Genomic DNA, 26,034 nt, shown 5'->3' on the forward strand with positions numbered 1-26,034 from the left:
TAGAACCATAACATATCCAACCTGAAGGTTTAATTAAAATATATAGAAAAAAACAGCGCTTGAGGCCTACAGTCACAAGTACAATCTCCCTAGATAGCAGAGGTGGCAGGACAAAAAGTCCTGAAACAATAAACAATCACTATTCATACTTCATAGTGCTTATGACACATTTGGAAAAAACAGTTGCTCATAGATATTGTTTCTGATTCATGCACAAAACCTCTGTACCTCTAAATGCAGGTATATATTTGCACATCACCAACTCTAGGCTCTTTTGTCAACACAACCTTTATATATTAAGAAGGCACTGTGAAGAAACAAACACGCACACATGCACAGATGCATTCTTGAGCTTTCTCTGAGCCTGTGTTAAAGAAGAACATGTCCCATTACTCATTTCCCTTGATGATGGATGCTCTGACCCCAAAAGAGTTAGGCTTATAATTTGCATTCAACATGTAGCTTCTTCTTGTTGAATTAGATTCATAGTGTCTATTTAAATTTGCCAAATAAGAGTACAATAGATGTTAGTGCAGATGAACATCACTATATAGAAATCTAATAAGAAAACTGATGTTTATGAAGCAAACAAATCATTTTATTAAAAATCTTTGCTGTAAAATTCATGTAAATAAACTATTTAAAATATTTCTTTAATAAAAATTCCATGTTTCATAAGATTAACTACCATGTTATTTCCAACTGTTGGCTTTTGGAAATTTTGTAGTTTCAATTAGATTAAAGTATCAAGCCTGAAATATTTAAAAATGTTAAATACTTTAAAACAAAAAAAACTACTTATAATTCTGAGATATCATCAAAATATGCCATTCTGGTCTTTTTTTTTAATCTGAAAAGGAATATATTTCTCATGAAAATGAAGCATGATTGTAAAACCAGTTTCACTTAATGGAGCCATGACTATTCTTTTCTATAGTTAAGGTTCTTTTTAAGTAAGTAAAAGTTGTGGCAGATTCTATTATGGTTCACTGAGTCTCATTCTTTGAGCTATGCAATTGAATGATCACTTGAAGTAAAAACATGGCAGCATCTATCAATCAAGAGTCCTGTGCTTTCAGAGATCAAGAATCAAATGCCAAGGAAGACTCATCCTAAAAGAGGCCCATTTACAATTGATGTTACAGTGAATCCAATGAATAAAAAGGTGATTCACTAATAAGACGCGTAAGACAATTTCTGGGACTCCAGCTGGCCATGCATTCTTATGTTTTTTTATTTATTTATTTTTTTTATTTATTTATTTTTTTTTTGAGACGGAGTCTCGCTCTGTCACCCAGGCTGGAGTGCAGTGGCCAGATCTCAGCTCACTGCAAGCTCCGCTTCCCGGGCTCACGCCATTCTCCTGCCTCAGCCTCCCGAGTAGCTGGGACTACAGGCGCCTGCCACCTCGCCCGGTTAGTTTTTTGTAGTTTTTAGTAGAGACAGGGTTTCACCGTGTTAGCCAGGATGGTCTTGATCTCCTGACCTCGTGATCCGCCCGTCTCGGCCTCCCAAAGTGCTGGGATTACAGGCTTGAGCCACCGCACCCGGCCTTCTTATGTTTTTTTAAATCCAATTTCACTGTTGTATTGTCAGTTATATGCTGCACTTCTGAAGGAAAAAACTAATACAAAAAGTAGTCAATGAGATCCAGATAAAACTAATTGAAATTCACAATGTACTTGTCATTTTGCCAATAGCATTTTTTTAAAATGACAAAATCTAATCAAAGTAATCTGTGATTGAAATCAACCACAGGAAAATGTATCAGAAAGACTTTTCAAACATGAAATACATACATTTGCCTAAAGATGCAATGAACCCTACATTGTTGACTTTTGAATTCAGCTCTGTTTGTTATACAGTCATTATATACTTACTCAGGAAGCAGATTTAAAAAAAAAATCTTTTTCCTTCTAACTATCGCAGCTGCTTCTGCCAAGCAACAAAAGTTGCTTGAGAAATCATATATACACATACATGTAAAATTAGGGAAACAAGCTGCTTTATTGCCCTGATTTAAAATAAGCTCAATCAGTAGAAAAGAAAAATGCTATAATATACAGCTTGATGAGCAGCTGAAGGCAAAAATACACTCAGATGCAGTTTTAGAATTCAGGAGATATTTTACTCAATGATGTTTGAACGAGATGAAGGACATTTCTCCTCTTAATTTTTCTAAACCACTGAGTAAACAAGTGGAATTTATGTGAGGAATATAACCCAAAATAGACAGACATGTAAAAATTTCTTAAATATGATCTTGAGACTATAAAGAGAGAAAAGAAAAAGACTTGCTCTTATTTGATTCAAATGTATAAAATTATATCATTTAAAAAATCCTAATTATGAGAATTTATTGATTAAAGGATAATTTTCAGAAATCAGCAAGAAAATGTAATCTATACAAAACTGATTGTTAACAATCACCTTTAGGAGGAAAACAAATACATCAGCTATATAGCAGGGCAAAAATTAAAATACAAAGTAATAAAATTATAAAGATTAAATAAATGGGCATTTTAATCAACATCTCAAAGGCCTAGGGAAAAGACATTACACATATTTTAAATATATGAAAATAGTCTTACTCTTGACGGTCGCTGTCCGGGTACAGTTGTAAAGAATAGCCAACTCCCCAAACACTTTTCCTGGACCCATGGTACACAACTTCACACCTTCTTTTGTAACTTCAACCTTACCATCTAAAAAGGAGGAGGGAAAAACATGTTATATAAATTCTTTCTCATGCTTCATTTGTTGCATTTTTAATGTGAAGAGGAATGTTAGGCTCATTTGTAAAAATGCAGTTACCAATTTAAAAAAAGTCACCAAGAGGCAATGCAAGAAATGAAACAAAATATGGAAGTTAGGAAAAGTACATATTTTCTTAAATTTACTACTGAAAAGATTTGATATGAGATCTAAAACAACAAGAAAAGATAGAGACAAACAGGCAAACATAATATTATTCCAAATCTGTTATTAGTAAACCATGGTAATTCCAATTTTAACGTAATTTTGAATCTGAAAGAAAACTTGAGTACGTGGTACATTTTCTACAGCACATTTCATACTTGAAAATTCTCATTAGTAAGGCAGTTATTATGAAGAGGGGAATTACTTTGACCCTTTGCCATTATTTAATTCTGCTCTTGGTATATTTTTATTTAAAACATCTTGCCTGACTTGGGCAAGACTGTCTTATCTGCTTCCCAGCTCTGCAATGTTGACTGTAGGAGAAAACAAACTACAAGGGTTGAGGGAAAAGAAAACTATGTTATGACAGTTTATGTTTGACAAAGGGCTTGGAAAATGAAATGTTAAAGGAAGAAAAAAGCTAAGGAAACACCACATACTGGGTATACATTGTTACCTGCAAGGAAGAAAAATGCTATTTATGAGAAAATGAAAAAAAAAATACATATTTTTGAAAGTCATACCTATGTAAACTAAGAATTTCATCACCTAACACAATCAGGGTAGAAATAAAAAGGCAACAGAGTCCATTCTTGACTGACTTCTTCTCTTCTATTTTTCTTCAAGTTACTTATCCACGGTCTACAGAAGAGAAGCTTAATACCTGGCAAGAGAGTTAGCTTGTGTTTGAAAGGAACTAATGCTCCTCCAATGTTTGCCAAACTTCAGGCCTTTATACTTTGCTTTCATAATTGTTCCTTTATTTGTGTGCTACCTGTAATATTTAACCTTTTAGAGTATTGACATTAAATTCACTCCTTCACTTTTAAAATAACCTGGTTTTATCTAGGCAGTAATCTTTGTAACAACTGAGGTTTAATGTGCTGATTAATTATTTTCAAATACTATGGAGATAAAATATTAAATATATATATATTTTATTTTAAGTTTAATCCATATACTAGTGGTACATGATTTACCCTTCAGAGGACATTATCCTACCCTGAAAACCATTTCACATAAATAGTATCAATGAAGAGAGAATTCTGCAGTAATTAGAATAAAAGTCCATAAAAAATCTCCTCATTATTTTTGACTGGTATATGCATGACCCCTCTGTACATAAAGAAACTAGTCAGGAACGAACAAATTCAACAATTCAAAAGGTTTAAAAAAATTTGCTTACACAGGTATGGCCAAATATTCTAGCTTTCTCATGGTTCACTTCTTGACTGTAGGAAAGAAAATTCTTCCCCATCAAAATCAGTCCAGTAAATTCATCTTTTCATAAGCTTCAGATAGTTCCCATGGCATTTTCCTCCCTTTTTTTCAGTGGCAAGTCTATGCCCCTAGAAATTTCATCTACCACTCAAGAATGAGAGACAGGACAGAATATAACACAGAGGTTAAAAAATTTGTGCATCATCTAAAGATAGACCAAAAGTTTAGTTCTGGTTCTCTTTTCTGTTCCTTTCGTGGCCTTGGGCAAATTGCTTAACTTCTCTTTGCCTCAGTGAAACGGATACAATAAAAGCACCTATTTCAGTGGATGATTGTCAAAATTAAGTGAGATAAAGCAGGTAAAATTCTTAACACAGTATCCTGCACATAGCAAATGCTTAATAAATGCTTGCTCTTATCACTGGCATTATTTTATTATAATTTATATAGAAGTATGATTTATTAGATGACATTGAAGCACAATATTCCATCATCTACTACAGAAACTAACCAAGAACAATGTAGGATAAGAGGTTTTTAATTTCCCCTCCTCCAGTGGAGAAAGAATTTGTTTTCAGATTCCCTCTCTATGGGGGGTTGAGGAGAGAACCTTTTAAATCACATCCAAAGAAGAAAATAGAAGCTCAGAAAATCATACCAATCTTCCTAGATTAATGCAATGGCTTTGTATTTTCTCCATTTGCATATGTCTGGCCAACATTTGATGTAATGTTTCTTCAGCCCTTACAGCCTAGTGGTAGAGACTCCAAAGAATAATATGTAACAATTTTTCAATGCTTTATAAAATTTTCTTGACCTACAGATCTAGTGTCAATTATATTAATAGATCTAAAAGCAAAAGGAATAATTCCTAAAGAACTTTCATAAATAAATGATTTGTAAAAGTCTGTTTCTCTGACTCTTTGGGTTTGATAATTAAACATTTTTAGTGGAAAGACACCTATGGGCCACGCGAGTAAAACCACTACTAAGAATTCTATTAGACAGTTTTGAAGTTTTTTTTTTTTTAAAGGAGGAGGAACATCAGGACTATTGTTTTAGCTCAGTGGTTTCTTAAAGGAAATCTAGGGACTCATTACATCAGAACTAATTTATAAAGATCAGATATTCCCCCCATAGGAAAGAGTGAATGTCCCTTCACTGCCACGACCACCATACTCAGTTGTACTGCCACTTCTTTCCTGAAAAACCATGCTCATATAACACTGATCTGTTTCAACTTACTGACAATTAATTTTCTAATGAATTATGTTTCCTATTCTCTTATGATATTACAACCAGAATTGTATAAGTCTCCAAAGTTTAACATTTGTGAACAAGCTCACTTCTGGTTCAAACTTATTTTCCTGATCTTATATTTGCCTAATTTTCTGTTTAACTTTTTTTTGATAAGGTAGGTATAAATTATACATATATGTATATAAATTATTCATATATATGAATAATCAGTGCTGGTAACAAAAGGTTGTATTTCACATTAATTGGAATAGCTACAAATCACTTAGCTATATTGTATTTGAGAAATAGCAGTTTTGACATAAACATATTTTCCAGGCTAAGTTAAACACTGGAAATTCAATATCCTCACAATAGTCAAAAAAGTAAGGGATGTGATGTCATATGATAGATGAGAATGATCTAAAAACCACTGCTTTTTTTTTGTTTTTTTGTTTTTTTGTTTTTAGATGGAGTCTTCCCTCAGCCAGGCTAGAGTGCAGTGGTGCTCTAGCGCCACTTGGCTCACTGCAAACTCTGCCTCCCGGGTTCAAGCGATTCCCCTGGCTCCGCCTCTCGAGTAGCTGAGATTGCAGGCACGCGCCATCATGCCCGACTAATTTTTTTTTTTTTTTTTTTTTTTTTTTTTTTTTTTTTTTTTTTTTGAGTATAGTAGAGATGGGTTTTCACCATGTTGGCCAAGATGGTCTCAATCTCCCGACCCCATGATCCACCCACCTCGGCCTCCCAAAGTGCTGGTAGTACAGGCGTGAGCCACGGCGCCTGGTCCAAAAAGCACTGCATTTTTTAAGTAAACAGAAAGACATAAATGATAAACAAAACCCAGTGTCTGTACTTTGTTACCCTGAGTCAGAATTTGTTATCCTTTCTCACACCTGTTATGTGAATGGGGAATGGCAAATTCAAGGAGGCAGGACACATTGGGTACTTTAATGAAGGCTCTTTCAGAGACATTTAGAAGTATCCCAATTTTCTAAGAGTCTAGTGAGTTACTGGTCTGATACGTGAAATTAGTTAAGCTAATTTACTAGACCACTCACCAGTCTTGTAGCAAAATTAGAAGTGATTACACATTTACAAATGATTTCCAAGTATAAATGTGTGGTTCACTTAAGAAAGCTAAGAATAATAAAAGCTTACTGCCTACATCCAGTTACCCCTAATCTCACCTAATCAACTTCCTTTCTTCCTCTACTATTAAGGTAGTCATGAAGCCATTTCCTTAGTTTTATACTCCCGTAAGGAGTTGTGTTTTTTTTTTCTTCTTTTTCATTCTGTGGCTACCTCTGAGATTAGTTTTACACTGACTCCATTTGCATAGAAAGTAGCTGAACTTATATGTTATTATTTAAGTGGGAAAGAGGGTAAAACAAAGAGGGAAAATGTCAGGTAGGCTGAATATATAGCATGCTTTTGCCAGAGACATACCAAATTTAGAAACAGCTCACTTTGGAAGTTTTTATATATTACAGTTTGCTGCTAAGTTTAGAAATGCATTTTGATGAGTTTATTGCTGGTCATCATTGATTAATGTGATATTTATTTCTTTAAAAAAAAGACATTCATTAGCATTTATTCATGATTGTTTCAATACTTCAGTTTAGTTTCAGTTTCAAATATGTTAGATTTCAAATCAAAGATTTCTTTTTTAAAGAGTATCAGAAAGTTGTTTTCTGAACACCTTACTAAGTTCTAGACTGTTTCTACTAATATCTCTAAGCCCAACAGTTACTAGAGACTATTAGATCTTTTACTTGGGGAACAAATGATAATCCAAAATGTGGTAATTTATGTATTCTGCTTCTGTGCATTTTACTATTTATATTTACTTTTTAAAAATATATGACTAGATTGGTATAATGTTCATTGTGTCCTCTTACTGCCATATTCATAAAGAAGAAATATTTAAAAAATTCAAATCATTTTAATTTGAATTCTACTAAATTGCTGAAGTTGCTTGTATAAGAGAAGATTTGAAACAGTAGGCTAAAAATGAGGTTTAAAGGGTTAATTATAGTTTTATTTAGCTCTTTTATCGCTCCTGGCATTGTCATGAATAACTGAAAGATGTATCATGGTAACTTGAATGCACTTTTAAATTTTACTTCAGGTAACATATGCCCATTTATGCTCTGGAATGAGCTGAGTCATAAGTCCTAAACCTTGTCATTTTGAGAAGCAATCAATCTTCTGGTTTTTGGCACCACTATACACATACCACCCTTGGAAGATGGTAAGCATTAAGGGATCCATTATAGTATATCTACACCTTTGTTTATCTTTCATAAGGCCCTATAAATAATGGAAGAAACTGAGTTCTCCGGGAGACTCAGAACCTCCCGGCTTTGTTTATCCTGATGAGTTTTTCACTAACCTGTGGTTTTGTGCCATATGGACTTTCATGATAAGTAGAATCAGCTCAGAGATTTATTACTGGCAGGCAGAAATAGAATGGCTGGCAACAACCTAATTATAATCACTGTGCTTAGTTCCAGAGATCTTGGTTGGAACATTCAGGACAACTTGATTGACTATTAAAGGGAAACAGGTGTTATAACAAAGGTCTTGTCTAGACAAGAACTCTTATCTCCTTCCTTCTGTAATCTGTTTGACTATGCCTTCATGATTGTGTAGGTTGGAGTCTGTATAAGAGCTTCTACAGTTGCTAGATTCAAAAGGAACTTTCAGCATTCTGGTAGTGGGGCTGTGCTGTCACCAGCGAGGATGTAATTTCCTCTGGGAGATGGGGTTCATCTGTGGATCTGCTTTCTTAATAGATTAGGCATACTGTTACATCAAACTTGCCTTGCAGGGTCATTTTAGATGGAGGGGGGTGCTGTCACCCAGTAAGAAAGTAGAAATTGATGAGGCCGGTATGGGGCTACCTATGGGGAAAAGCCATCCAATTCCCAGGGACAGACTATACACTTAGATATCTCCCTTAAACCTGTACTACTTATTAGTCATTTATGTATGTCTTTATTAAGCCACTGTAAGAAGGAAAAGGATGACCGCACTGTGAGATGCAATTTTGTTCTTGAATTAAAGAATGGCAGTGTGTCATTGTCTTATCAGTTGTCAGTTTAAGATTGCTTTCAAATCTGAATAGATAAAGTCTCTCTGGATCTGAACTCTTACCCCCTAGATGATGTGTTAACTCTTCACAGTATTAATCTGGATGTTTGAAAATCATTCTTTGTTCATTGAATAAAGCCTATGAGAAACGGCCCTATTTTAGTTTGTTTTACTCCTAGTTGGCTATGTATCTTGCTTAGTAGTTTCTCATTACACATATATATGTATTAGGTTTTTTTCTAAACCTTTTTGTATTCATAGTTTCTAAGACCATCACGATCTTAGAATATTTTAGTTAGAACCAAGCTTCTCATTCAAAGAAGTCACTTTTCTTTGAGATCATCATAGCAATAATTCTTACAGGGTGCTCAAAAGAACTAGTTATCCAAATGGAATGAAACAATGTGAGAAGGAAAAGCGTAGTTGAGGTTGAAGCTACATGAGTGAAGACTTTTGCTTCTCCTTAAATTAGGCAAATCTGATTTCCCTTGTGGTCATGATTGCTATAAACATACTTGACACAATTTTCATTATACTAAATTACAACAGATTATAATATATATTGCATATGAACTAGAACTATTATAGTTATTCTTGACTGTGAATCAAAAATGTAATAAGCTATCCAAAACTAAAAATCTCATTTATGCAAAAAAAGAGTCAACATACTTTCAAGGTATCTCAAATTCAAAATTGTTTCTCATTCTGAAGTCATAGGGCATACATACATATTCACAAAGAAAACTTCTATGAGGACTCAGACTGAAATTTAAGCAATCTGAATATTTAGATATAGAGAATGATCTGAACCATCAGAATGAAAGTCTGGAATGAGCAACTTACATTGCTGCAATTCTGTCCTTGGAGATATTTAAGGAAAAGAGAACCTACTAAACCTATTGTAGATGGTTCAATCATTTATCTGACAATGAACAGGATTCTGAAAGGAGTTCACAACATCCTTCCCCAGCATCATGATTCCATAATCTTTCTATGCATTATGTTTTGAAATGTTACCACTTAAAATACATGGCAAGCACTAGATAAGTGTTTGTGGACTGATTTCAATTTCTAGTAATGAGGAAAGCTAAAGACAGGCCATAGATTCAGTGTGCACCCACAAAAAATAAAGGAAAATAGACTAATCATCCCCTAAATAAATGAGAGCTGAACATACAATTTAATTGTCTTAATTAAGTCAAGTATATTAAGCTTAATTCCAGCAATGTGTAATACATTCTTGCTCTATTTTTTTCTATAGTACATGAGCACCTTCAATTAGCCTAAAGAATGAATGGCTATTTCCATAATTGCTTAGAGGCAGGCAAATGGCAAGAGTATTACAACCACTATCAGAATTGTGGGCAGTCTTAATGTGATTTTTATTTTTGTTATGCTTTAATATTAAGCTTGGGTGAGTTTGTAATATAATGCAACAGATCTCAACTGGGGGCAATTTTACCCCCAAGGGTACATTTGGTAATATCTGGAAACCTTCCTGGTTGTCACAACTAGGGGGGTCCTCCGGCATTTAGTGGGTAGAGGCTAGGGCTGCAGTTATAATGCAGAAGATAGTGCCCCCACACAAAAGAACTATTCTGCCCAGAATGTCAGTAGTGCCAGAGTTGAGAAGTCCTCATGTAAACAACAATCCATGAGCATACAAAATACTCTATATTTGAAGGGAAAACTTTGACTTCCACTATTTATCATATTAACTTCCACCAAATGTAAATTACAACCTAGATAAAAGGGCAGCATCAGGTTGCATATTTAACTAAACCGCATTGCCAGCAGATTGAATAAAGCCACAAAGTTACTTCACTGAATAATTTTCTCCAGCAGATGTCACCTGAAATAGAAGTAATTATAGAAATTTCTAAGCTTATGAAGACACTACTGATGTTAGAATAACATCCTTTCTCCACACATACTTGAGAATTTCAGATCCTGCCTTCACCATTGACTGGCTGTGTAAACTTAGATAACTGATCGAACTCTCTGTGCATAGATTACCTCACTACAGATTTGGGATAATAGTATTTTATTTCGTAGGGTTATGATAATTGAATTAGATAATACACGTAGCAAGACAAAGAATATATAGGTTGAATAGTTTTTCAAGATAAAATTTTCTTTCTTTTTAAAAAGTAAAATACATTGAGAAGCAGTTTTAAGTGGGGATAAGCAGGCCTCTAGGTCATGGTTCATAAAATGTAGAAGGGAAAAAGAGCAGAGTCAAAATATACAGGAACAATGAAGAAGTTAGAGGTTACAGAGAAAGAGGCCAGAAGTCTCGTATTTCAGAGACTGAAAGACTTTTGGTAAAAAGGATGTCTAATATACAGTATTCAGTTATTTGTTGCCAGAATGAATGTCCTACCTCTCTCTCTGAATTATTAGTAAAGTCTGTTTCATACTAATTTCTTATGTGAGGGGTTTGGGGGAAGATGAAAGCTTGATGGAAGATCTATTGCTTAGGTATGTCAAAGAATAGAGGGGTCAGGATATGTTGAAGGAGTGACTAGGAAAGTTAAAAGACAGGAGATTTGGAGTAACTGTGCAAATTACATTAATATGAGAAACTAAGGACTCAGGAATTTGCATATATCTTAGGATCATTTCACAAGATGTCAAATGAATACTAAATCCAATTTCATCTAAATTTCAAGGTATTAGAAAAGTGAGCTTAGATAAGCGGGGGGGCGGGGCGGAGCAAGATGGCCGAATAGGAACAGCTCCAGTCTCCAACTCCCAGCGCGAGCGACACAGAAGACCGGTGATTTCTGCATTTTCAACTGAGGTACTGGGGTCATCTCACTAGGGAGTGCCGGACAATCGGTGCTGGTCAGCTGCTGCAGCCTGACCAGCGAGAGCTGAAGCAGGGCGAGGCATCGCCTCACCTGGAAGCGCAAGGGGGAAGGGGATCCGTTTTCCTAGCCAGGGGAACTGAGACACACAACACCTGAAAAATCGGGTAACTCCCACCCCAATACTGCGCTGTAAGCATACAGGCACACCAGGAGAATATATCCCAATCCTGGCCGGGAGGGTCCCACGCCCACGAAGCCTCCCTCACTGCTAACACAGCAGTCTGCGGCGATCTATCCGCAAGGCAGCAGCGAGGCTGGGGGAGGGGCGCCCGCCATTGCTGAGGCTTAAGTAGGTAAACAAAGCCGCTGGGAAGCTCGAACTGGGTGGAGCTCACAGCAGCTCAAGGAAGCCTGCCTGTCTCTGTAGTCTCCACCTCTGGGGACAGCGCACAGCTGAAGACCAACAGGGGAAGTAGCAGGAGCCGGTGCAGACGCGAACGACTCTGTCTGACAGCTTTGGGGAGAGCCGTGGATCTCCCAACGCGGAGGTTGAGATCTGAGAAGGGACAGACTGCCTGCTCAAGTGGATCCCTGACCCCTGAGTAGCCTAACTGGGAGACATCCCCCACTAAGGGCAGTCTGACACCCCACACCTCACAGGGTGGAGTACACCCCTGAGAGGAAACTTCCAAAGGAAGAATCAGACAGGTACACTCGCTGTTCAGCAATATTCTATCTTCGGCAACCTCTGCTGCTGATACCCAGGCAAACAGGGTCTGAAGTGGACCTCAAGCAATCTCCAACAGACCAACAGACAGTCCTTCTGACTGTCAGAAGGAAAACTATCAAACAGGAAGGACACCTATACCAAAACCCCATCAGTACGTCACCACCATCAAAGACCAGAGACAGATAAAACCACAAAGATGGGGAAGAAGCAGGGCAGAAAAGCTGGAAATTCAAAAAATAAGAGCGCATCTCCCCCTGCGAAGGAGCGCAGCCCATCGCCAGCAACGGATCAAAGCTGGTCAGAGAATGACTTGGACGAGAGGAGAGAAGAAGGCTTCAGTCCATCAAACTTATCAGAGCTAAGGGAGGAATTACGTACCCAGCGCAAAGAAACTAAAAATCTTGAAAAAAGAGTGGAAGAATTGACAGCTAGACTAATTAATGCAGAGAAGATCATAAACGAAATGACAGAGATGAAAACCATGACATGAGAAATACGTGACAAATGCACAAGCTTCAGTAACCGACTCGATCAACTGGAAGAAAGAGTATCAGCGATTGAAGATCAAATGAATGAAATGAAGCGAGAAGAGAAACCAAAAGAAAAAAGAAGAAAAAGAAATGAGCAAAGCCTGCAAGAAGTATGGGATTACGTAAAAAGACCAAATCTACGTCTGATTGGGGTGCCGGAAAGTGAGGGGGAAAATGGAACCAAGTTGGAAAACACTCTTCAGGATATCATCCAGGAGAACTTCCCCAACCTAGTAGGGCAGGCCAACATTCAAATTCAGGAAATACAGAGAACGCCACAAAGATACTCCTCCAGAAGAGCAACTCCAAGACACATCATTGCCAGATTCACCAAAGTTGAAATGAAGGAAAAAATCTTAAGGGCAGCCAGAGAGAAAGGTCGGGTTACCCACAAAGGGAAGCCCATCAGACTAACAGCAGATCTCTCGGCAGAAACTCTACAAGCCAGAAGAGAGTGGGGGCCAATATTCAACGTTCTTAAAGAAAAGAATTTTAAACCCAGAATTTCATATCCAGCCAAACTAAGTTTCATAAGTGAAGGAGAAATAAAATCCTTTACAGATAAGCAAATGCTTAGAGATTTTGTCACCACCAGGCCTGCCTTACAAGAGACCCTGAAGGAAGCCCTAAACATGGAAAGGAACAACCGGTACCAGCCATCGCAAAAACATGCCAAAATGTAAAGACCATCGAGGCTAGGAAGAAACTGCATCGACTAACGAGCAAAATAACCAGTTAATATCATAATGGCAGGATCAAGTTCACACATAACCATATTAACCTTAAATGTTAATGGACTAAATGCTCCAATTAAAAGACACAGACTGGCAAACTGGATAAAGAGTCAAGACCCATCAGTCTGCTGTATTCAGGAGACCCATCTAACATGCAGAGACATACATAGGCTCAAAATAAAGGGATGGAGGAAGATCTACCAAGCAAATGGAGAACAAAAAAAAGCAGGGGTTGCAATCCTTGTCTCTGATAAAACAGACTTTAAACCATCAAAGATCAAAAGAGACAAAGAAGGCCATTACATAATGGTAAAGGGATCAATTCAACAGGAAGAGCTAACTCTCCTAAATATATATGCACCCAATACAGGAGCACCCAGATTCATAAAGCAAGTCCTTAGAGACTTACAAAGAGACTTAGACTCCCATACAATAATAATGGGAGACTTCAACACTCCACTGTCAACATTAGACAGATCAACGAGACAGAAAGTTAACAAGGATATCCAGGAATTGAACTCATCTCTGCACCAAGCGGACCTAATAGACATCTATAGAACTCTCCACCCCAAATCAACAGAATATACATTCTTCTCAGCACCACATCGCACTTATTCCAAAATTGACCACATAATTGGAAGTAAAGCACTCCTCAGCAAATGTAAAAGAACAGAAATTATAACAAACTGTCTCTCAGACCACAGTGCAATCAAACTAGAACTCAGGACTAAGAAACTCAATCAAAACCGCTCAACTACATGGAAACTGAACAACCTGCTCCTGAATGACTACTGGGTACATAACGAAATGAAAGCGGAAATAAAGATGTTCTTTGAAACCAATGAGAACAAAGATACAACATACCAGAATCTCTGGGACACATTTAAAGCAGTGTGTAGAGGGAAATTTATAGCACTAAATGCCCACAAGAGAAAGCAGGAAAGATCTAAAATTGACACTCTAACATCACAATTAAAAGAACTAGAGAGGCAAGAGCAAACACATTCAAAAGCTAGCAGAAGGCAAGAAATAACTAAGATCAGAGCCGAACTGAAGGAGATAGAGACACAAAAAACCCTCCAAAAAATCAATGAATCCAGGAGTTGGTTTTTTGAAAAGATCAACAAAATTGACAGACCGCTAGCAAGACTAATAAAGAAGAAAAGAGAGAGGAATCAAATAGATGCAATAAAAAATGATAAAGGGGATATCACCACTGACCCCACAGAAATACAAACTACCATCAGAGAATACTATAAACGCCTCTACGCAAATCAACTAGAAAATCTAGAAGAAATGGATAATTTCCTGGACACTTACACTCTCCCAAGACTAAACCAGGAAGAAGTTGAATCCCTGAATAGACCAATAGCAGGCTCTGAAATTGAGGCAACAATTAATAGCCTACCCACCAAAAAAAGTCCAGGACCAGATGGATTCACAGCTGAATTCTACCAGAGGTACAAGGAGGAGCTGGTACCATTCCTTCTGAAACTATTCCAATCAATAGAAAAAGAGGGAATCCTCCCTAACTCATTTTATGAGGCCAACATCATCCTGATACCAAAGCCTGGCAGAGACACATCAAAAAAAGAGAATTTTAGACCAATATCCCTGATGAACATTGATGCAAAAATTCTCAATAAAATACTGGCAAACTGGATTCAGCAGCACATCAAAAAGCTTATCCACCATGATCAAGTGGGCTTCATCCCTGGGATGCAAGGCTGGTTCAACATTCGCAAATCAATAAACGTAATCCAGCATATAAACAGAACCAAAGACAAGAACCACATGATTGTCTCAATAGATGCAGAAAAGGCTTTTGACAAAATTCAACAGCCCTTCATGCTAAAAACGCTCAATAAATTCGGTAATGATGGAACGTACCTCAAAATAATAAGAGCTATTTATGACAAACCCACAGCTAATATCATACTGAATGGGCAAAAACTGGAAAAATTCCCTTTGAAAACTGGCACAAGACAGGGATGCCCTCTCTCACCACTCCTATTCAACATAGTGTTGGAAGTTCTGGCTAGGGCAATCAGGCAAGAGAAAGAAATCAAGGGTATCCAGTTAGGAAAAGAAGAAGTCAAATTGTCCCTGTTTGCAGATGACATGATTGTATATTTAGAAAACCCCATCGTCTCAGCCCAAAATCTCCTTAAGCTGATAAGCAACTTCAGCAAAGTCTCAGGATACAAAATTAATGTGCAAAAATCACAAGCATTCTTATACACCAGTAACAGACAAGCAGAGAGCCAAATCAGGAATGAACTTCCATTCACAATTGCTTCAAAGAGAAAAAAATACCTAGGAATCCAGCTTACAAGGGACGTAAAGGACCTCTTCAAGGAGAACTACAAACCACTGCTCAGTGAAATAAAAGAGGACACAAACAAATGGAAGAACATACCATGCTCATGGATAGGAAGAATCAATATCGTGAAAATGGCCATACTGCCCAAGGTTATTTATAGATTCAATGCCATCCCCATCAAGCTACCAATGAGTTTCTTCACAGAATTGGAAAAAACTGCTTTAAAGTTCATATAGAACCAAAAAAGGGCCCGCATTGCCAAGACAATCCTAAGTCAAAAGGACAAAGCTGGAGGCGTCACGCTACCTGACTTCAAACTATACTACAAGGCTACAGTCACCAAAACAGCATGGTACTGGTACCAAAACAGAGATATAGATCAATGGAACAGAACAGAGTCCTCAGAAATAATACCACACATCTACAGCCATCTGATCTTTGACAAACCTGAGAGAAACAAGAAATGGGGAAAGGATTCCCTATTTAATAAATGGTGCTGGGAAAATTGGCTAGCCATAAGTAGAAAGCTGAAACTGGATCCTTTCCTTACCCCTTATACGAAGATTAATTCAAGATGGATTAGAGACTTAAATGTTAGACCTAATACCATAAAAACCCTAGAAGAAAATCTAGGTAGTACCATTCAGGACATAGGCATGGGCAAGGACTTCATGTCTAAAACACCAAAAGCAATGGCAGCAAAAGCAAAAATTGACAAATGGGATCTAATTAAACTAAAGAGCTTTTGCACAGCAAAAGAAACTACCATCAGAGTGAACAGGCAACCTACAGAATGGGAGAAAATTTTTGCAACCTACTCATCTGACAAAGGGCTAATATCCAGAATCTACAAAGAACTCAAACAAATATACGAGAAAAAAACAACCCCATCAAAAAGTGGGGAAAGGATATGAACAGACATTTCTCAAAAGAAGATATTCATACAGCCAACAGACACATGAAAAAATGCTCATCATCACTCGCCATCAGAGAAATGCAAATCAAAACCACAATGAGATACCATCTCACACCAGTTAGAATGGCAATCATTAAGAAGTCAGGAAACAACAGGTGTTGGAGAGGATGTGGAGAAATAGGAACACTTTTACACTGTTGGTGGGATTGTAAACTAGTTCAACCATTATGGAAAACAGTATGGCAATTCCTCAAGGATCTAGAACTAGATGTACCATATGACCCAGCCATCCCACTACTGGGTATATACCCAAAGGATTATAAATTAGTCTACTACAAAGACACATGTACACGTATGTTTATTGCGGCACTATTCACAATAGCAAAGACTTGGAATCAACCCAAATGTCCATCTGTGACAGACTGGATTAAGAAAATGTGGCACATATACACCATGGAATACTATGCAGCCATAAAAAAGGATGAGTTTGCGTCCTTTGTAGGGACATGGATGCAGCTGGAAACCATCATTCTTAGCAAACTATCACAAGAACAGAAAACCAAACACCGCATGTTCTCACTCATAGGTGGGAACTGAACAATGAGATCACTTGGACTCGGGAAGGGGAACATCACGCACTGGGGCCTATCATGGGGAGGCGGGGGGGGGAGGAGGGAGGGCTTGCATTGGGGAGTTATACAAGATATAAATGATGAATTGATGGGTGCTGACGAGTTGATGGGTGCAGCACACCAACATGGCATAAGTATACATATGTAACAAACCTGCACGTTATGCACATGTACCCTAGAACTTAAAGTATAATAAAAAAAAAAAAAAAAAAAAAAGAAAAGTGAATACAATCATTCTTCAATATACCTGGGGATTGCTTGCATGACCTCTATGTATAACAAAGTCCATGAATACTCAAATATCGCAGTCAATTCTCCTTATGTGTGGGTTTCTGTAGTTTCAATCCATGTTTGGTTGAAAAATACCTACATATAAGTAGACCCATGAGGCTCAATCCTATGTTGTTCAAGGGTCAACTATACTGTCAACAAGATATTGCTTCAATCAGAGATTACATGTCTTTTTTCTAAGTCCATTTGTTTAGCGTTGTCATGGCTCTTAGGCAGAAAAAGGAAACAAAATTAGTTCTAAGGAGATACCTTGGCCTCACTGCTCTTGGACACTTTGGACCTTTTGGCACTCAGTATCTGCAACAACACAATGGGAATAATAACTACCTGCTTCACAGTATTAATATATAAAATTTATGTGAAAGATCTTTGTATGTGATAAAGCTTTCTGTTAATATTAGCATAAACTAATTGAGGGAACAATTATTTAATTAATACCATGTCTGGTTGTAAAAAAAAAAAAAAAAGAGGGTTAGCAAATACTCATTGATGAATATGTTAAAATGTTAGTCAAAATGCTCGTCACTACTCCTACGAACATGCTTGTGTGAAAGCCTTAGGACTACATTTTAATTTCATTTCATATAGCATTCAAAACAATAGAAACAACAATAATTCAAAGTATCAACTGCCTTCTCCACTTATTAAAAGCATTTCTGGACTATAACTTACTTCACCCAGTAGTATAATACATTTTCTACCACGAGATTTGTTACTTGACAGTTTAAAATATCTGCACTTGACATGATATATGTATTTATTCACTTTTTATGAGGTTAGGATTCTCCAGAGTGTACAGCAAGCACTTATCTACTTGCACATTGTTTTAAAGCAGAGAACAAACTAAAATGAAGAATAACCACATATCCTGCAAAATATACTAAACATCTACTTAAAAAGATGAAAAATAATGCTTTTAAACCTATTTTCTCAAAAGCCACTGTACAAATGGCCTGGGGCAGGTTGCGGGTGAGAGGACTTTCTTTGAAAGTCACTACCCATACAGAGAATGATGACTTATGTCCTCCAGCACCATTGAGGACAAATTAAGGAGGAGTCAAGAATATATTTTAAAAAGAAAAACTGAGGGTAGAAGAAAACTGCTGAACAACCCTCTACTTGGCAGTCAAGAAAGATGGTATACTAAAGTAATGCGTAAGAAGAGCTTTATCAACTGATGATTGAATAAACAAAATATACAATGGTATTCAGTCACAATAATGACCTCCTGATACATGCTACAATGTGAATGAACCTTAAAAATATGCTAAGTGAAAGAAGTCATTCACAAGAACCACATGTTATATAATTCCCAAATATTTAGTATTTTATTTTATTTCAATAATTTTTGGTGAACAAGTGGTTTTTGGTTACATGGAAAAGTTATTTAGTGGTTATTTCTGAGATTTTGGTTCACCCATCACCTGAGCAGTGTACACTGCATCCAATGTATAGTCATTTATTCCTTACCCCCTTTCCCCCTTCCCCCTGAGTCCCCAAAGTCTATTATATCATTCTTATGTCTTTGTGTGCTTATAGCTTAGTTCTCACTTATAAGTGAGAACATAACATATTTGGTTATCCATTCCTGAGTTATTTCACTTAGAATAATGGTCTCCAACTCCATCCAGGTTGCTGTAAATGTCATTATTTCATTTTGTTTTATGACTGAGTAGTAACCCATGGTGTATATATACTACATTTTCTTTATCCACTCATTGATTGATGGACATTTAGGCTGGTTCCATATTTTTGCAAATGCAAATTGTGCTGCTGTAAACATGTGTGTGCAAGTGTCTTTTTCATGTAGTGACTTCTTTTCATCTTCAGTAGTGAGAATGCTGGATTGAATGGTAGATCTACTTTCAGTTCTTTAAGTTATCTCCATACTGTTTTCCATAGGGGTTGTACTAGTTTATATTCCTACTAGCAGTGTAAAAGTTCTGCTTTTTCACTACATCCATGCCAAAATGTTTTTAAATAAAAACATTTAATATGTTTTTATTGTTTTTATTATGGCCATTCTTGCAGGCATAAGGTGGTATCTCATCCTGGTTTTCATTTGCATTTCCTAATAATTAGTGATGTTGAGTATTTTTTCATGTTTGTTGGAAGTGTGTATATATTCTTTTGAGAATTGTTTATTCATGTTCTTAGCTCACTTTTTGATAGGATTATTTGTTTTTGTACTTGGTGGTTTGAACTCCTTGTAGATTGTGGATATTAGTCCTTTGTCAGAAGCATAGTTTGTGAATATCTTTTCCCACTCTGGGTTGTCTAAATAATACTGATTATTTATTTTGCTGTACAGAAGCTTTTTAGTTTATTAGGTCCCATCTATTTATTTTTGGTTTTGTTGCATTTGCTTTTGGGTTCTTGGTCATGAATTCTTTGCCAAAGCCAATATCTAGAAGAGTTTTTTTTTTTCCTGTGTTATCTTCTAGAATGTTTATGGTTTCAGGTCTTACATGTAAGTCTTTGATCTATCTTGAGTTAATTTTTGTATAAAGTGAGAGATGACTTTCATTCTTTTACATGTGGCTTGACATTTATCCCAGCACCATTTATTGAATAGTGTGTTGATATGGTTTGGCTGTGTCCCCACCCAAATCTCATCTTGAATTGAAGCTCTCATAATTCCCATGTGTTTTGGGAGAGACCTGGTGGGAGACAATTAAATCATGGGGGGTGGTTTCCCCCATACTGTTCTCCTGGTAGTAAATAAGTCTTATGAAAGCTGATGGTTGTTTAAGAGATTTCCCCTTTCACTTGGCTCATTCTCTCTTGTCCACAACCATGTAAGATGTGACTTTGCTCTTCCTTCATTTTTACCATGATTATAAGGCCTCCCCAGCCATGTGAAACTGTGAGTCAATTAAACCTCTTTTCTTTACAATTTACCCAGTCTCAGGTATGTCTTTATTAGCAGTGTGAGAACAGACTAATATAGTGAACTGGTACCAGGAGTTGGGTGCTGCTGTAAAGATACCCGAAAATCTAGAAGTGACTTTCGAATTGGGTAACAGGTAGAGGTTGGAACATCTTGGATGGCTCAGAAGAAGACAGATAAATGTGGGAAAGTTTGGAACTTCCTAGAAACTTGTTGAATATCTTTGACCAAAATGCTGATAGTGATATGGACAATATCCATATCACTGATGTGGTCTCAGATGGAGATGAGGAATTTTTGGGAAATGGAGTAAAAGTGACTGTTGCTACGTTTTAGCAAAGAGATTGGTGGTATTTTGCCCCTGTCCTAGAGGTTTGTGGAACTTTGAACTTGAGGGAGATGATTTAGGGTATCTGGCAGAAGAAATTTCTAAGCAGCAAAGCATTCAAGAGGTGACTTGGGTGCTGTTAAAAGCATTCAGTTTTAAAAGGGAAACAGAGCAGAAAATTTGCAGCCTGACTGTGCGATAGGAAAGAAAACCCCATTTTCTGAGGAGAAATTAAAGCTGACCGCAGAAATCTGAATAAGTAATGAGGAGCCAAATGCTAATCACCAAGACAATGGGGAAAATATCTACAGGGTATATCAGAGACCTTTGAGGCATCCCCTCCCGTCACAGGCCTGGAGGCCTAGGAGGAAAAAATAGTTTCATGACCCAGGCCCAAGGACCCTCTGCTATGTTCAGCCTAGAGACTTGGTGCCCTGCATCTCAGCTGCTCTAGCCATGGCTAAAGAGGTCAAGGTAGAGCTTGTACCATAGCTTCAGAGGGTGCAAGCCCCAAGCCTTGGCAGCTTACGTGTAGTGTTGAGCCTCGGATGCATAGAAGTCAAGGATCGAGGTTTGGGTACCTCTGCCCAGATTGCAGAGGATGTATGGAAATGCCTGGATGTCCAGGCAGAAGTTTGCTGCAGGGGCAGGGCCCTTATAGGAAACCTCTGCTAGGGCCATGCAGATGGGAAATGTGGGGTGAAGGCCTCCACAGAGAGTCACCACTGGGGCACTGCCTAGTGGAGCTGTGAGAAGAGGGCCATTGTATTAGTCCCTTTTCACGCTGCTGTTAAAGACATACCCAAGACTGGGAAGACAAAAAGGTTTAATTGGACTTAACAGTTCCACGTGGCTTGGGGAAGCCTCAGAATCATGGCAGGGGGTAAAAGGCACTTCTTACATGGCAGAAGCAAGAGAAAATGAGGAAGAAGCAAAAGCAGAAACCCCTGATAAACCCATCAGATCTCTTGAGACTTATTCACTATCACAAGAATAGCATGGGAAAGACTGGCCCCATGACTCAATTATCTCCCCCTAGGTCCCTCCCACAACACATGGGAATTCTGGGAGATACAATTCAAATTGAGATTTGAATGGGGACACAGCCAAACCATATCAGTCACCATCCTCCAGACCTCAGAATAGTGGATACACTGACAGCTTGCACTGAACACCTGAAAAATCTGCGGACACTCAACACCAGCCTGTGAAAGCAGCCAGAAGGAAGGCTGTACCCTGCAAAGCCACAGCAGCAGAGCTGCCCAAGACCATGGAAAACCATCTATTGTATCAGCATGACTTGGATGTGAGACATGGAGTCAAAGGAGATCATTTTGGAGCTTTAAGATTTGACTGCCCTGCTGGATTTCAGACTTACATGGGGCCTTTAGGCCCCCTTCATTTTGGCCAATTTCTTCCATTTGGAATGGGTATATTAATCCAATACCCATGCCCCCATTGTATCTAGAAAGTAACTAAGTTGCTTGGATTTTACAGGCTCATACATGAAAGGGACTTGCTTTGTCTCAGATGAAACTTAAAATTTTGGACTTTTGAGTTAAAGCTGAAATGAGTTAAGACTTTAGAGGACTGTTGAAAAGGCATGATTGGTTTTGAAATGTGAGGACCTGAGATTTGGGAGGGGTCAAGGGCAGAATGATGTGGTTTGGCTCTCTCCCCATCCAGATCTCATCTTGAATTGTAGGTCCTAGAATTCTCACATGTTATGTGAGGGACTGAGTGGGAGATAATTGAATCATGGTGGTGGTTTCCCCCATACTGTTCTCATGATAGTGAATAAGTCTCATGAGATCTGATGGTTAGATAAGAGGTTTTCCCTTTCACTGGGCTCTCAGTTTCTCTTGCCTGCCATCATGTAAGACATGACTTTGCTCTTCTTTTGCTTCCACCATGATTATGAGGCCTCCCCAGCCATGTGGAACTGTGAGCCAATTAAACCTCTTTTACTTATAAATTACCCAGTCTCAGGTATGTCTTTATTATCAGCATGTAAACAGACTAATACAAGTGTCCTTTTGCCACTTCATGTTTTTGTTTGCTTTGTTGAAGATCAGTTGGCTGTAAGAATTTTGCTTTACTTCTGGGTTCTGTATTCTGTTCCATTGGTCTGTGGCCTACTTTTATACCAGTACCATGCTATTTTCATAACTGTAGCCTTATAGTATAGTTTGAAGTCAGGTAATGTGATGCCTCCAGATTTGTTGTTTTTGCTTAGCCTTGCTTTGTCTAGGCAGGCTCCTTTTTAGTTCCATATACATTTTAAGGTGTTTTTTTTTTTTTTTTTTTTTTTTTTCTAGTTCTGTGAAGAATACTGATGGTATTTTGATGGGAATTGCACTGAATCTTTAGATTGCTTTTGGCAGTATGGTCATTTTCACAATATTCATCTACCCATCCATGAGCATGGGATGTGTTTCCATTTGTTTGTGTTGTTGATGATTTCTTTCAGCAGTGTTTTGTAAGATTCCTTGCAGAGATCTTTCACCTCTTTGTTTAGGTATATCCCTAAGCATTTTATTTTTGAGCAGCTATTGTAAAATGGCTTGAGTTTTTGATTTGACTCTCAGCTTGGTAGCTGTTGCTGTATAACAGTGCTACTGATTTATATACATTGATTTTGTATCCTCAAACTTTCCTGAATTCATTTATCATATCCAAGGCTTTTTGGATGAGTCTTTAGAGAGTTTTCTAGGTATACAACCATATCATCAATGCACAGCAACAGTTTGACTTCCTCTTTACCAATTTGGATGCCCTTTATTTCTTTTTCTTGTCTGGAATATTCTCCAAGATGGACCATAGGATAGGTTGCTAAATAAATCTCAATAAATTTAACAAAATCAAAATTATATCAAGTATCCTCTCAGACCACAGTGGAATAAAAATGGAAATTAACTCCAAAAAGAACCCATAAAACTATACAAATATGTGGAAATTAATCTGATTTTAAATGATCTTTGGGTCAATAATGAAACCAAGATGGAAACTTAAAAAATATTCAAACTGAATGATAGCAGAACACAACTTATCAAAACCTTTGGGATATAGTAAAAGCAGTGCTAAGAGGGAACTTCATAGCATTGAAAGCCTACATCAAAAAGTCTGAAAGAGCACAAATATACAACCTAAGATCACACCTCAAGGAACTAGGGAAACAAGAACAAACCAAACCCCAACCCAGCAGAATCAAAGAAATCACAACGATCAGAGGGGGACTAAATGAAATTGAAACAAACGAACAAAAATAATACAAAAGATGAATGAAACAAAAATTTGGTATTTGAAAAGATAAACAAAATTGATAGACCATTAGTGAGATTAACGAAGAAGAGAAGAGAGAAGATCTAAATAAGCTCAGTTAGAAATGGAATGGGAGATATTACAACCAATACCACAGAAATACAAAGGATCATTCAAGGCTACCATGAACACCTTTATGTGCACAAACTAGAACATCTAAAGGAGACGGATAAATTCCTGGATATATGCAACCCTCCTAGACTAAACCAGAAAAAAATAGAAACTCTGAACAGACCAATAACAAACAGTGAAATTGAAATGGTAATTTAAGAAAAAGCATCTAGAACTAGTTAGGTTCACAGCTGAATTCTATCAGACATTCAAAGATTAATTGGTACCAATGTTGCTGAAACTATTACAAAACATATAGAAAGAGAAAATCCTTCCCAATTCATTCTATGAAGCCAATATCACCTTAATACCAAAACCAAGAAAGGACATAACAACAACAACATAAAACTACAGACCAATATCCCTGATGAACACGGATGCAAAAATTTTCAACCAAATGCTAGCTAACCGAATCCAACAGCATATGAAAAAGACAATCCACCATGATCAAGTGGGTTTTATACCAGGGATGCAGGGATGGTTTAACATACACAAGTCAATAAATGTAATATATCACATAAGCAGAATTAAAAACAAAAATCATATGATCATCTCAATGGACACAGAAAAAGCATTTGACAAAACCAGCATTCCTTTATGATTAAAACCTTCAACACAATCAGCATAGAAAGGGACATACCTCAAGGTAATAAAAGCCATTTATTACAACCCCCCCAGCCAACATTGCACTGAATGGGGAAAATTTGAAAGCATTCTCCCTGAGAACTGAAAAAAGACAAGGATGCCCACTTTTACCACTTCTGTTCAACATAGTACCAAAGTCCTACCCAGAGTAATATAATTCCCTTTATATAAAATGTCTAGACTAGCCAAATCTACAGTATACAGACAGATGGGAGGTTAGGGTTCCCTACGACTAGGAGGAAGGGAAAAATTGGGTATAACAGCTACAGTTTCTTTTTAGGGTAAGGAGAATATTTTAAATTTGTCTGTGGTGATGAATGCACAGGTTTGTTTATACACTAAAAGACACTGATTTGAACACCTTAAATGTGTAAATTGTATGGCATGTGAATTGTATCTCAATAAAGTGGTTAAAAATAAGGATTAGCACAGGTACATAGTAATTGCTCAAATATAAGATTTGTCACTAGTGCCATTAATATCGTAATATCTTTTACGAAAAGATTAAAAGTTAGAGATGCTTTGACTTCTCACTCTTCCTTCAGTAATTTTCTCCTACTCCCTTTTGAACAATTACAACATATGTTTCACCAACTGTAATAACCTCATCTGCCTTCCAAAATTACCATCCATCCCTTCCCAACCTCACTTTCAAAGAACACCAAATTATCTTTAATTCATGCAATTGATGATACAAATACTTATTGTGAGCACAGTTAATCCACACAAGTATATCCATTTCTTAACTGAAACTCTACCTTAAGCCCTTGTTTACCTGGATTCTCTATCAAACTATACTGCAAAGAGAAAAGAATAATTTATTGAATATAATTCTGATAAAGTATCCCCCTGATAAGACGTTCAAACTAGTTTCTCTGGAGTCAAATTCATATTGCTAGGAATATGTGTCTCGTATTTCCATGAATACAGATCTTATCTAAATTAACCTGAGTTTGAATCTTCATCTCTGACTTTCTCTTACTCAAACCTCATGGTCTAGCTCAGAGGTTCTTACCCTAATAGAACTCAGGGATCTGTGAACTTGGATAAGAAAAATAATATATACATCGTTATTTTTACTAACCTCTAGTTGAACTGTGGTAACAAACAATAGTAATAAACCACATTAGTTTAAGAGTATTATGAATATTGTCACCAATAAAAAAAGTTTACTTACTATATGACAATTGTTGCAAGTAACTTTAAACAGTGCTTATGCTCACCACTTCCTCAAACTCATGGTAGTTATTAGACATACTGTTAGGTCTTATTATTTAATGTGTTAAATAGAAATAACA

At 37.1% G+C, this 26,034-nt stretch overlaps 1 protein-coding gene across 2 annotated transcripts in view; it reads right to left on the minus strand.

Moving 5' to 3' along the window:
* Positions 1-26,034, minus strand: part of PRKG1 (protein kinase cGMP-dependent 1) — a 1,347,543-nt gene that overhangs the window by 853,860 nt on the left and 467,649 nt on the right. For both annotated transcript variants that reach the window (XM_030940495.1, XM_030940494.1), the window contains exon 3: positions 2,592-2,705. In XM_030940495.1, coding sequence (XP_030796355.1) covers positions 2,592-2,705 — 114 coding nt within the window. The remainder of the gene's footprint in view (positions 1-2,591; positions 2,706-26,034) is intronic.

The sequence above is a fragment of the Rhinopithecus roxellana genome, chromosome 11 (assembly GCF_007565055.1).
Source record: "Rhinopithecus roxellana isolate Shanxi Qingling chromosome 11, ASM756505v1, whole genome shotgun sequence".
Taxonomy (NCBI): domain Eukaryota; kingdom Metazoa; phylum Chordata; class Mammalia; order Primates; family Cercopithecidae; genus Rhinopithecus; species Rhinopithecus roxellana.